Here is a 13,798-nt window from a genome sequence, read left to right as displayed (position 1 = left end):
GGGAGAGGATGAGTCGATTACATCTACCCCAGTGCGTAACTGGTACTTAATTTATCGACCCCGAAAGGATAAAAGGCAAAGTCGACTCCGGCGGCATTTGAACCTAATTCAACATCTTAATAATAAGATTTCTAAGGTAAACCTGTAGATAAGACTATTACATCACAGAGTGCACAGTATTAAAGATACTGAAAGTTTTTGTGAACCGCAAGGACTTGGCTTGGTTTTCAAATGACAAACTGCGAAAATCTGAAATGAAATTCTTATCAAAGAGAAACAAAAACTTCGCCTGCGTTTGTTGAAAGATGCTGTTTGAAGGTTTAACAAATATGAAGAGACGCGGAAATAGGAAGAAAGGAAGACTATCAAAGCGCTGATAAGAATTTCCCTTAAATTCAATGATTTCGTGACAAACTCTTCTACTTATAAACATGTTCTGAGTATCTGATGAATTGAGCAAAAATTTTAAAACTGAAGATGAAACAACAAGAAACTAGTTAATCCTTGTTAAATACCTAAAGCCAATATATACCTGATTGCTAAGATATCGTTCAAGGTTATTTACAAACAATATAGAGACAAATCAAAATGGAAGATAGAAAGCCTGATTCATTGTAGACATGTTTTAAAATGTATTGACATTAAGGAGAGATTGTGACACAATTAGACATGAGGGATTCTTTTGACGTGAAGATAGTTTATGTTTGAAAAACGTTGATTAGAGAGTATTTAAGTCAGACGAAGGCAGTTTAACTATAAATTTTTCTCCCCACCCCCACCCTCTCTTTCTCTCTCACGATATGTGTGTGTGTGTGTGATAGATTGAGTATTCAACACCGTGTAGTTGGAGAAGCAATTCTTTTTAATAGAATCTATGTTAACTTTCTAGAACCTTAGGTTTCACGTTGAAAAAAATCAACAATTTTCAACTAGGCTTAAAATCACCGCCGTTATAGTTTATGAAAGTGTCATTCGTGATTTTAATATTCGTTGAAAATTGTTGATTTCACCAGCGTGAACCCTTGATTTCTAGAAATTTAGTGGGGAGAGAGGGGAGAGAGAGAGGGGGAAAGAGAGAGAGAGAGAGAAAGAGAGAGAGAGAGAGAGATGAATGGATGGGGAATGAGTTTACAACAATGTTTGTTTATTTTATTTTTAGTCATTTTCCCATATTGGTCGAGCTCCGGCATATCATCATCATCATCATCATCATCATCATGCGGACCGAAAGGTCGATAATCATTGTAAAAATGATACCCATCGTCCTCATCGCAATTATCATCATCATCATCATTGCAATCGTACTGATCGTTGCGATTACATTGATCATAAATCAAAACGTATAACTTACAATTTTTCTTGATATATCATCTCAGAACTAGGAATATGGGTGCGTCCCCGGAAAGGAAGGGCTCTGCTATGGAACAACATGAACAAAAGGGGCCAATGTGAGTCTTTATCACAACATTTGGCTGATCCTGTCAAAACTGGGAATAAATATATTCTCCAAAGATGGTAAGTATGAGAAGGTCACAGCTTCATTTTTGGATTTAGATGTCGTAGAAGTGTTAATTGCTCGAAGTTCTATTATAGCTGTAACTTGACTGTGTACTGCAAAATAAATTACATAAATGGTAGCAATAACATTGTGTAACACGATTTTTCTCTTTGTGTAGCAATTGTTATTTCCCATTTGCTCAAGCCTAGAAAATATGAAAAATGACTAATATTTCCTTCAAACTTCGCTTTTGTTATATTTATTCAAACCCCCAAAGAATCCCTCTCAACACATGGCTATGATGCTCCCCAACTACTCATGATCAGAGGTGCACATATTGTCAGCCACTAAGGGACATGCTCAACTGGTTATGGTCAAACAACTGACAAACAAATCTGTGGTATTGAGCAGAATATTTGCTATAACGATATTTCTGCTTCAGCAACTCAATGCTGAATTTGTCTGAAATGTAATGGAGAATAGGTCAGTTTCAAAACATTGATGTCCAGGTGACAAAAGCAAAGTTTGAAGGGAACAGTAGTCAGTTCTTTTGATTTCTAGATAGAAACAAATAGGAAGTAAAACTTACTGACCAAAGAAAGAAAAAAATTGTTACAGTGTAATAGCTCCAGTTGTAAATATGAATGATAACATTGTTTAATAAATATATTCGTCGTAAATCTATGTTGACTGGTGTCTGATTATGAACCGTAAAGTTGGAGTAATTTATCAGATTTTAGCTCAAGTGTTCAGACATTAGGGCTAAGAGACGGAGAAGAAACCAGATTTTATCTCCAGCAGAAATAACAGGAAAAAAGAGCTTGTTTTTCTGTTTTCTATAAAAGATCAGTCGTCAGTCCAACACTTTTTCATTCTATTGAAAGCCATAAATAGCAAGTTTCCAGACATATTCTTGCTGTTGCAGACACGGAAACTAAAGCCTCATCGATATTAGCTAGTCTTCGATCCTTCAACAGTAATGACACACAATCACTCATCTAACCACCTGAAAACTCATATCTCAAGCATACACACACACACAATGCATGCATATATATATATATATATATATATATATATATATAAAATAGTTGTATACTGCCAACTTAACGTGACAGTCCCAATAAGGGAATACACTACTGCTGTTTAGCCCTAGGAAGCCAGACCGCTTCCTATTAGGCCTTGACACACTTTCTGTGCCCTTATCCATACAAAGGGGAGACAAACTCCTCCAACCAGCCCAGCCTGCATTCAGGGACATATATATATATATATATATATACATATATATATATTGTGCGTGTGCGTGCGTGCGTGTGTGTGTGTGTGTGTGTGTGCATAAGTACATTTCAGATGCCTAATTTCTTCAGAACATTAATACCAATTTTGGCTTGAAATCCTCCTGAATATTTCTAAGATGCATATGATTAAATTATTCACATTGTGTGTTTAACAATTGCAGGTAAAACTCATTTGAAGTACATCTGGGATCTAATTTAGATTCTCTTCGCGTTACTTACACCTGTGGAGCCACTTAGATCTATCGCAGAACTCATGTTTTGATCATTCCTTCATAGATATACCTCAGAACTTATCCTCTCTTTCTTTTCTCGCCATTCATTAGTAGACAGCAGTAATTAAGTAATTAAGTAATTAAGAAAACTCAAGCCACGTGATCTCCCTGTCATGTGACGTGTATCTAAACATCGTTTCTTAATTCTTTATTCCTTTGAATGTAGGTATTACTACGAGAGTTTCTACTCATTGGGGAAACGACCTCCCAAGCCACATCTACCAATCCGTGACGAGGATCAACCCCGAGTGACTTGTGACGAGTCTGAGAGTGGAAGTTGTCATTGGTATGATGACTGGAATTATGATCACCTTCTGCAGTATCGATCTATCGGTAAAAGATTACTCATTTAACAGCAACAAAGATGACGATCATCCTTAATGTTGGTACAGGGCAGCTAAAAAATGGAGAGAGAAAGAGGGAAGGGGAGAGAGATGGGGAAGGGGGAAGGAGAAGGAGAGAGACAATTCAATCGATTTTAATTTATTGATATTTTATTTTATGAACACCGAGTGATTGGAGAGTAAAATTGACTTCACAACGATTCGAACTTGAAACTAAAGGGACGGAACTAAATACTACAAAGTATTTAGTTCGGTTTCTTGTACCATTTCTGGCAACCACCAAACTACTACTACTACTACTACTATTACATCAGGTTTTTTTTTGTGTTTACTTCAGTCACACTGTATCCCACTCCCCAAAACACACACTTTACAACATGCATACATCCATCCATCCATAGATACATACATACATACATACATACATACATACATACATACATACATGCACGCATGCATGATCTGGATAAGCTAGGGTCCTCAGAAAAAGAAATCAACTAACTCACACATTACAAATACAATCTGTAAGTGGAACAATAAAAATATGCAAGACTTTTCTCAAGTTTAAAATGTGACATTATTCTTATTACCTTCTTTCCAACGATGGAGCTTTGCATTTTTGTTAGAAACCAGCTCCTTTCTCAGAGGAAAATTTTGACACCAATTAATAAATATTAAAGTTTAATTTTCGTGTTTTTTGAATGGCTAATCTATGTCTTCCAGACTGGAATTGTTTTAGTTCCAAACGCACGGTCTCAGATCAATTCATTTGCCAGACATCTTCATAATTATTAAAGAAAACAAGAAATAAATAGATAAAACATTTCCATTCCGGGATTATCTTTGGTATTACTCTTTTAATCAAAGAAACAACAATTGTTTTTCTAATTACCAAGAATGTAAATTTGTTTTAGTTTAATTAAATCATTTATACCAGCTTTTACTTTCATTGATAAGCAGTCACCCGGTGAAATTAGTAAACTTTCACTAGTTCCGTTCGCAAGATGTTTCAAGAAACAGCAGTCACGGTTCAATTGATGGAACTGCGGCGAGTATTAAGTTTATCATTGTCTGACGTTGTTTTTACGTCAAATTATTGCTTACAATCAATATTTAAAACCTTTTCTATTTATCTTGATGTCATGGCCGTTAACGGTCATGACTTTAAGTTGTGAGGCAACCTAATGTCAAGAATACCATTAGGCCTCATTAATGGAATCAATTTATTTTGCCAAGTTTCTCGCTAACTCCTGTGAAACACGAGACATCATCAAGGTATGTGGTCAATATAAATATTCTTTTATCTCATATTTCTTTCTTATACTTTTATATCCATTTAAAAGTGAAAGAGATCGCTTTTGCATTTCTTCGCTTAAACGAAATTTATTCGTTCTAGTTTGTTTATTTTAACAGGTGGATAGAGTTAAGAAACTCGTCCTAAAACACAGTATGGTTACTAACTAAACGAAATATTTGTTTTATTTTATATAATTATTCAAACAGAGTTAAGAATTTCATCCAAGAATATATGACTATTGGTTAAACGAAACATTTTATTTTGTTTAATTATACAAGTAGAGTTAAGAAACATGCCCAAGAACACAATGTGACTGCTTCTAGCCAACTAATGAATGCATCATCACATCTCTACGATCATCAGCAAATAATTGCAGGCAGCACCGCACTACTACAACCTTTAACACAACCACCACCACCTCACTGACAAATTCGTTGTTAGGTTGCTCAGTGATTTATGAGACATCAATGCAAAGGAACACCAGTTCTGTGATAGGAAGACGCAACTGTTCGTTCCTTCATGGCTATTGCAACTCTTAAAACATAAAATAGCTGCCTGAAAACATTCAGCGAAAATATTTTAGTGAAGAAAAGTGTCGCCGTAATGAAAACACTTCGTCTACAAATATGGTTTGGAATCTGTTTATTTTTGATTGGAAACATTGAATTGAGGTTGTGTGAAGGAGAGTAAATATCTGAAGATTTAATTTGAAATGTAAACAACAAAAATAATAGATGTCGTGGGGTGGATCTGGTGTGAAGGAGAAAATATTTAAACCAACGTCTGTTATGAAGATTCAAACCAACTCTTAAAGAAATTCCACTTGGCTGTTGATTTTAAAGATTGTCACTATTTTCATAGAAAATTTTATTTGAAAACCTTGGAATTAATAACATGTTCGATGTTATTATCCAAATATTTCTGTGTGTGTGTGTTCCAAAGATATTTTATGCTTCAAACATAAAAATGAGTCTATTTCTCTGGAATTGTGCGTTTGTTTTTATCAAAGTTAAATTCCTTGTTAAAGATCCACTGGAATTCTATGGCATTCTACCCTGTGAGTGTGACTCCTCCAAAGTGTTCGTGTAGAGTGTAAAACTGGTTTTATGGTTTCTTTCAGAGAATAGAGAAAAGTCCTAGGCAGCCTCTGGGAGATCAAATTATAGAATCAAGAAACCAAATCTTGTGATCAATAATCAACAAATTTGCTGATTTCATTTATTGAATAATGTTTTTGTTTTTTTAAGATATAGAATGAGATAGACATCTCATAGAACAAATGTTTGTGTGTTGACGTGATGATGTGAGAAGTTCATATCCATACTGTGTTGTTGAGTCTTTTACTGGTTCCAACCAAGTTAAAGCCCAGCCATCCATTTTGTTGAGTTACCTTTTAACATAAACACAGCATTTTACATTGACTCACACACACACACACACACACACACACATATCTACAGATGTAACTCTTTTTCACCTAAGCAATCTGAAATGAAGTAACTTACCCAAGGTTACATACACCATCATCCTACAATCATGAGCCAAAAACCTAACCCCTACAGTATGCACTTTCATTGAAGTATGGTAAGCAATTTAAATGTGTGGCACCTTGGTGCCAGTGTCTCTAGCCCCAGGCTGACCAATGCTTTGCGATGATGATGATGATGATGTACCAACACACACAAATGCATTCTGTTTCTTCAGTTACTGATGAGACATTGTAGCAGACAAGAAGTCAAAAATTATAATTATATTCTTGATACATTTTGATTTCATTTTCTTTGTCTTTCATCTTTCTAAAATTAATAAAATAATTACCAGAAATAAACCAGAAATAAACTAGAATTGATTCAAAATTTTGAAGTTTTCTCTTGAAAAACTTCTACAAATCAATCTTTAAATGACAAAATAGAAAAATAAAGAAATAAACACGTTTTATAACATTGTTTCTTTCTGATCTACAAAAGTTGCTTTTAATAATGGAAAGAAAGTTGAAGAATAAACAACAGAAATTGAGGCAAAAATCAAAGAAAACGTCAGATTTTGTTAAAGCTGCAATATTTAGGTAAGAAATTGGAATCATATTATGGTAAATATATAAATCTTATTTACAAACCCCAAATGATCTGGGATTATCGAAAGATCTAAGCAAAGGGGATAGATCTATATCTGTAGACGACAAGGTTACAAGAATGGATGATATCACAGTTCTATATTCAAAGATGTCAATCAATACCTCTCCACGCAGGTAAAACAAGATTCTAAACCTTGTTAACCAGCTCTACCCCCACCTACCAACCACCCCCATACAACCTGTATTTAGCTTAATCTCTAAATGTTAATTATTATCTGACAATGTAGCACATTCCACAATCCCTTTGGATAATAAACTCTTGATATCTTCATGGCTTAAATCTAAAATATCTTTCAGGATTTCTCTTGTATGTTGTCCTAGAAGAGGGGGTGCTGTCGGCGGGTCAACCTGGTTTTCTTCACAATTGTACTCCACTGCTGGGGCTGCAACAAAAACAAAAACATGTTAAGTATTTTCACCAAATTTACCTTTGAATAACATTTGTGTGTCTAAAAGTAAGGTCAGTGGTTGTGTGAGGGGGAATTAAAAATATGAAAGGGATTGTTGTATAGCGTCAGGATTAACCTGATCAAAGATGCTCCTATCATGACTGTCCCAATGATTGCTCCTTCTCTTCACACAGACAGAAGATGCTCCAGCTGGCAATAATTATTGATTCTCAACAAAGCTCAGGAGCAGCTCATAATGGAGCATTTCTTTCACATTTGGAACAGTGCTGCTGCTGCTGCTGCTGCTGCTGCAGACATCCCAGATTACTTTCAGAAAAGGGGTCACCTAATTAACTGATATGATTCCACTCACAGACCTTGCCCACAAACATGCTGTGTCTCCTCTCTCTCCCTTTTCTACCACTACTATAATGGTCTCTGCTCATGAAAACCATCTGGCACTGTGCCACCTCCACTCACACATCCCATCTCACTTGGCTATCTTCCTGCTATCACCCTTATTATGGTGAATGCTCATGGCCCAGCGGCTACCGTGTTACACTCGCAATTACAAGAGCATGCTTTCAATTCCTACGACCAGCTATGCATTGTGCTCTTGAGCAAAACACTTCATTTCACTTTGTCCCAGTCCACTCAGCAGTAAATGGGTCACACCTTGTGATGGATTTTGGTGTACAAGGGTGAGATGAGGACTCAGGAGTGCAGCTGTTGCAAACCCACATTTTGGGATTCAGGGATCAAAAGGGTTAAGAGTACAACTTGTACTTGGAATCCCCATTTAACTAACATTGGTTGTTCAACTATGTTGAAGTATCCACCACCATCCACCTCATGGCCCCACATCCAGTCCTTCCTTCCCAGAATATCATCCCTCAAGAATTATCTCCCCCACCCCCACTCCTGATGTTGACAAAAAAAACTTCAAAAGGGACATTAATGTGTTTTTTTCTTTTTTGATGGAGAGCCCTGCTCCTTCCTCTTGACCTCCTCAGTAGATTGCTCTAGAGTAATCTGAAGGAGATTTGGTTGCTATTTTTAGTAGGTTTATTGGTGTCCCATGGGAGGAAGAAGGGACAAATGCTTTGTAAGGAACCACTCAAAGAAAAGAGAAACGTTTGTCTTCTTTAAATGATTTTGTGGAATTTGCCAAAGAAGCGATTTGATAGACAGACACATGTGGAGGGTCTTCCTTATCCTAAAATAATATTTTACACTGAAAACATGTTGAAATGGAAGTAATTAAGGTGTACATGAAGACATTTATAAATAAATAAAGGTAAATATGAATTAGTTGCAATAAATAGTTTGGTAGAAAGAAAACAATTTAAGAGAGAAGGTAGAAGTACTTCTGACTCAAAGACTTTTGGGTTAATGAAATGAAGCCAAGGAAACCATTCACACAAGACAAAAAAAACTCACAGACTTTTGATTGATTTTATGAGGTTTCCTTGTTTTGAGTTTGATTTATTGTTTTATTTAAGATATTGAATAAATCATGGTTATTTCTCGTATGGTTTTATATAAACTGCACTATCATTGTATATCATTGTATTTACTATGTTATAATTATATAAACTGTTCTATTGTTATATACACTGTGATGAGTATATGCAAGTAATATATTTGTCAATTAATCAAATAATTAATCTAGCTGTTATTTATAGAATTTATATAAAATATGACATTTTCTCATTGCAACTTTTTCTGTGATTTCACATCCATTCCTCACTGCAATATAGAGTCACTGCTGACTGGTTTGATAAGGGAACAATCAACAGCCCCTTGCTATGTTCTTCACTGCACCTCAATGTCAAAATGTACCAAAGACAGATGTAACTCAGAATTTCAGAGAATCGGTCAACCTAGTTTTCAGATCGCTCAATCACATCAGATTTTATTCTTCTTTTGGCAACTTGATGGCAGTTTTTTGGCCAAATCACAGTCCAAGACAATATTCTAAACTGTAGCATTAGTTCTTCCAGGAGTGTGGCACTAACCATTCCTTCATCTTTGACACTCTAATATTTATTTAAACATTTGTGGCCAGCAGACATTATAGTAGAAGTTAAATTTAAAGCTAATCTCCCTCTTCAATTCCCTGTCTCATATTCTGATTATCAAATACTCATCATTTCTCTTTCTCTTTCCAATCCCTCTGCCACTGTCTGTCCTCAGTGGATCGACTAACCATTTCCTAATCAATTCAACTCCTCTCACAACATCAAATAATATCTCTTTAACATTAATCCAGATAACTAATCCTAGATTAGATAGCTCTACATTGACTCCTCTTCTATCCTTCATTTCTAATTCACCCAACACAGCTAAACAAATGCAATCCTCTGAGGAGCAAAATCTTCTCACATCAATCATAACCAAGGATTATTGTCTCAAATCCTCAATGTCAGGCAAAAACCACAACCTAACACATTGCAATAAAATCTTCCATTAATTGTCAATATTACAATCAGAAAAAGAAAAGGATTCCTTCATATATACCCCAACCTAACACACATACCTTAGGATATAATGTAGCCTAACATTCATACTTTTGTATATAACGGTCTAACTGTCATACCTTTCCAAAGAGAATTAGTTTTGTGTAATAAAAATCAAATGAAAATGAAAACACAAACGCATCTTTCTAGAAGCTTATCAGCTTTCATCATAATGGCCCCTATATGGGAAATAAAGTGAAGAACTGAGTCAGTTCCTTACCAGGCAAACGAACTTTCCCAATAGTTGGATGGTCAATTTCCTGAATTAATCCACAAGCCTTCACCTTTGAAATAAGAAGAGAAACAACAGAATCCAGATTTTACTAGAATAGTTCAGTTAGTGACACCATTTCAATATATTTTGGTAAGTTCAAGAGTCATGGATGAATTGGTATTGGATAACAATATACAACAATAAATCAGAACACTGCTACAAAACTAGTCTATGAGTAAATCTCTCTCTAACTTTCTCTTTCCCTCTCTCTCTATCTATCTATCTATCTATCTATCTCTATATTTACCTATCTTCTTTCTTTCATTTACTTCACAGATATATAATTTTTTTTAATAAGTGCATATTAGTCCATAAAACCAGCTTCTTCTCCAGATCCTGGATCTCCAATTCTTTCTCAATAGATCACAAGGAAATTAAAGCTGCCATACACCTACTCATGATACTGCAGTCATATAATTTACCGATTCTATCGCCTGGCACTGCAGACATCCAAACATTACTTGAAGAAGGATGCAATGCTCCCTTTGATGTTTCTATTGAGGTCTATGACCCCAGGCAGTCTAACAGGTTATTTCCATGTATAAATATACTGGGACACAACTGATTGTAGGTACCAATAACAACAAATATTTCTTAAGTGATGGGCATGTATGGTTTTAAAAGTCATTTCCTGCTTCAGGTTAAACCTGTTTCTACTTTTTATAAAAACATCTGTCTTTGTTTTCCCTAAACCATTCAGCAAATACTACAAATGTCTTCTATTCCAAAACCCTTTATCTGCAACAACCATGTGTCCAAGACAAAGAAAGGGTTTTTTTTGTGATTTTTCAAACAGCTATAAATAACAGCTAAATCTCCCTCAAATCACACCCTTACAAAGAGAAGAGATGATAAATGTATCCATACTAATGTAATCCTAGATACTTTATACTTAAAACAAAGATGGAATGATCACATTTGGAATGTCTTTGTCCTTCACAGTCAGGACTGACCTCTGGCTCAACCATAATTATTTCTACTACCATGTGTCCCATATGTTTATCAGGTTTTTCAATACAAACTATGCTTAAATACTGCCCTACATGCAACACATATTATTTTATATCATACTTCAGTCAAAATTCCAATTAATTCTACGCACCTCACTCTATATCTTGTCATTCATATTCCAAGGGTGCTACCCTCCCCCTGCTCAAGATATGGGCAATGTCCCTGCCTTATTCCACAGATACAAATTACTAAAATACTCACCTGCTGGTCATTAAACACTTGCTTCAGATTATTTATTGGACCATAAGAAAAATTACATCCTTCCATCTTCTCCAACCAAAAATCAGTTGTTTTCTCACCAAAACTGTTCAATGAAATGAAACAAACAAGAATTACAAGAAAATTTCCCCTTTTTTATTTAAAACATAAATTCCTTCTCTTTCCAGATTTTTATTCACTTTATAATTGTAATCGTATTTTATTATTTATAACTATATATATATCGTATATCATACATAATAAATTTATAACAGCAACAGAAAGAAACAGCGACATGAACTGAAAGGGAAGAAGTGACGCCAAGAGTGGAAGATGGGAAACAAACGAGAAAGTGGGGTAAATACAATTGGAATTTTGTAATGTATGTCAAAGATGTAAACACAGAGAAAATGATATCCAAACTGAAATCAGTTATAAGGGTGAAGTTAGCCAAGGAGATGTACGGGGAAAATGTGAAAGCAATTTTGATTGACAAGGAAAAGTATGGTAGGTTGAAAGAAAAATGTAATGTTGAACCACCAGGATTTGTGGTGGAGTTTAATGAACTACCACCAGTAGTTGAACTAAGAGAAGTAGAGCCATATATAAGGTAGTTCACTGAAAGCTGTAATTTACAATGTGACATGTAGAGACATGTATGATTATACCTGTACAAGTTCCATTTCCTGCAATAATTGGAAGTGAGTCAGAGGAAATCTTTAATGAAAACCCCTCGTATAATCCTAAATAAGAAATACCCAAGAAAAAAGAACAGGTCATGCTGGAACACTTTCAGTCTTAGATCTGCTCAGCCAAGGCTGACTTAAGACTAAATAACAACAACAATGGCCTGAGAAGCTGGAATTTTAGGTTCCAGTTATGTCCTTACTAACACAGCCATTAATCATCTTGACACTGCATAGGTGATGACGACGGGTGTTCCAGTTGATCCAATCAATGGAACAGCCTACTTGTAAAATTAATGGGCAAGTGGTTGAGCGCTCCACAGACACATGCATACCCTGAATGTAGTTCTCAGGGAGATTCAGCATGACACAGAATGTGACAAGACTGGCCCCTTGTGAATTACAGGTACAACTCTTTTTGCCAGCTGAAAGGACAGGAGCAATAAAGTGAAATGAAGTGTCTTGCTCAAGGCCACAACACAGCACCAGGAATCGAATGCATTGTGTGTGGAATAGCCTAACCACTAAGCCACGTACCTTCACCATTAATCATCTGGGTAAGCATAAAAAGATGAATTTCAATGATGAGAGAAGTTGAACAAAGAATTTGCCAAAATAGTCTTCAATGAAAGGAATCAAAGTTACTCACATTCCTGAAAGTCTTTTGATAAGAACATCTCGATTAAGGACTCTTTTCTGGTTGCTTTTGAATCTGTCATCTTGGGCCAGATCTTCAGCTTGTAGAACCTGGCAGGGAAAGAATAACAGATTCGTACTCCTTGAAAAATGTCTCATAGAAAGACAGACAGGTGTATATTTGCGTGTATTATTAGGTAAATATGTAAATATGTAAACATATAAGGTGGTATCAAAAAGGTGCTCGGACTAGCTGTGTTTAATAAAAAAAGTAACTTATTTACTTAAGTTTTAACCCCGTCTCCTTTGAAATAGTCAAATTGCACACCAATACCCCAGTCCCAACGTTCCTTCCACTTTTGGAATCTGGCCTAGAAGTCGTTTTCCATAAGCGAGTCGAGAACCTTCTACAATTTGTTGTTGATCTTGACAATGGTGTTCAAACAGCAACCTTTGAGCTCCATTTTCATCTTGGTGGGGAAGAGATGGAAGTCTGCAGATACAAAATCTGGCTAATAGGACCATGTTGTCTTTGGTGAGAAATTCGTAAGCATCCTGAAGAATCCAATTCTTTGCACTCTACAGATCTGCTTGCTTTCACCAAATGTCCTCCTTCAAATGCTTCAAAATGTCAGTGATTGTCTTCCATCGATTCTCATGCATAAGCTGATGAATTTTCTCCACATTTCTGGGGCTCATCCCCCCATAACTCACCCTACAGATCACACATTCCTCTTCTCACTATCATTCTTCCTTGCTCCACCCCACCACTTTGTAAAGGGGATGGCAGAGTAAGTAGAGATAAGGGGTCAGGAAGTCCCCTTATTCAAGTCCAGAACATGACTAACACTTTAGTTCTGCTGCCATGAAAAATATCTCCAGTACATTCTGTGAAGTACAAGAAAGTGAAAACTGTTTAGACATGTTGAGGACCTGACATAAAACCTCGCCCAGTCCAGAAAGTGTTTGCTGTTAGGAAGGGTATCCAGCTGTAAAAAACGAAGGGGAAAAAGTAAACCATGAGCTAGGCGCAGTCATTCAGGTCCATCTAGTTGTGCAATAAACCTGAATGTGTGTGTGTATACATGTATAGACACACACACACACACGCACACACACACACACACACGCACGCACGCACACACACACACACACACACACATGCTTGGATGTAAAAAAGGAGAAAATGTTCCAAAAGTGAGTTGAAGAATTGCTTGAAGCTGCTTCGTTTACTTCATT

The 13,798-nt window shown here is 35.9% G+C and overlaps 2 protein-coding genes across 2 annotated transcripts in view; one reads left to right on the top strand and one right to left on the bottom strand.

Annotated features, from left to right (window-relative positions):
• LOC106869534 (uncharacterized) overlaps nt 1–4,100 on the top strand; it is a 34,255-nt gene extending 30,155 nt beyond the window's left edge. Inside the window, exons 5-6 of the mRNA XM_014915308.2 lie at nt 1,377–1,515; nt 3,238–4,100. Of these exons, the coding sequence (XP_014770794.1) occupies nt 1,377–1,515; nt 3,238–3,424 (326 nt within the window). The 3' untranslated portion in view covers nt 3,425–4,100. The remainder of the gene's footprint in view (nt 1–1,376; nt 1,516–3,237) is intronic.
• Nucleotides 4,101–6,645: 2,545 nt separating this feature from the next.
• The window catches only part of LOC106869531 (succinate--hydroxymethylglutarate CoA-transferase), a 41,508-nt gene continuing 34,355 nt past the window's right edge, over nt 6,646–13,798 (bottom strand). Inside the window, exons 10-13 of the mRNA XM_014915305.2 lie at nt 12,573–12,670; nt 11,241–11,343; nt 9,975–10,038; nt 6,646–7,229 (exon numbers count right to left, since the gene is read on the bottom strand). Coding sequence (XP_014770791.1) covers nt 7,051–7,229; nt 9,975–10,038; nt 11,241–11,343; nt 12,573–12,670 — 444 coding nt within the window. The 3' untranslated portion in view covers nt 6,646–7,050. The remainder of the gene's footprint in view (nt 7,230–9,974; nt 10,039–11,240; nt 11,344–12,572; nt 12,671–13,798) is intronic.

Source organism: Octopus bimaculoides, chromosome 10 (assembly GCF_001194135.2).
Source record: "Octopus bimaculoides isolate UCB-OBI-ISO-001 chromosome 10, ASM119413v2, whole genome shotgun sequence".
NCBI lineage: Eukaryota > Metazoa > Mollusca > Cephalopoda > Octopoda > Octopodidae > Octopus > Octopus bimaculoides.
Note: the sequence above shows the minus strand (reverse complement) of the source record. Positions and strands in the feature narration are given on the sequence as shown.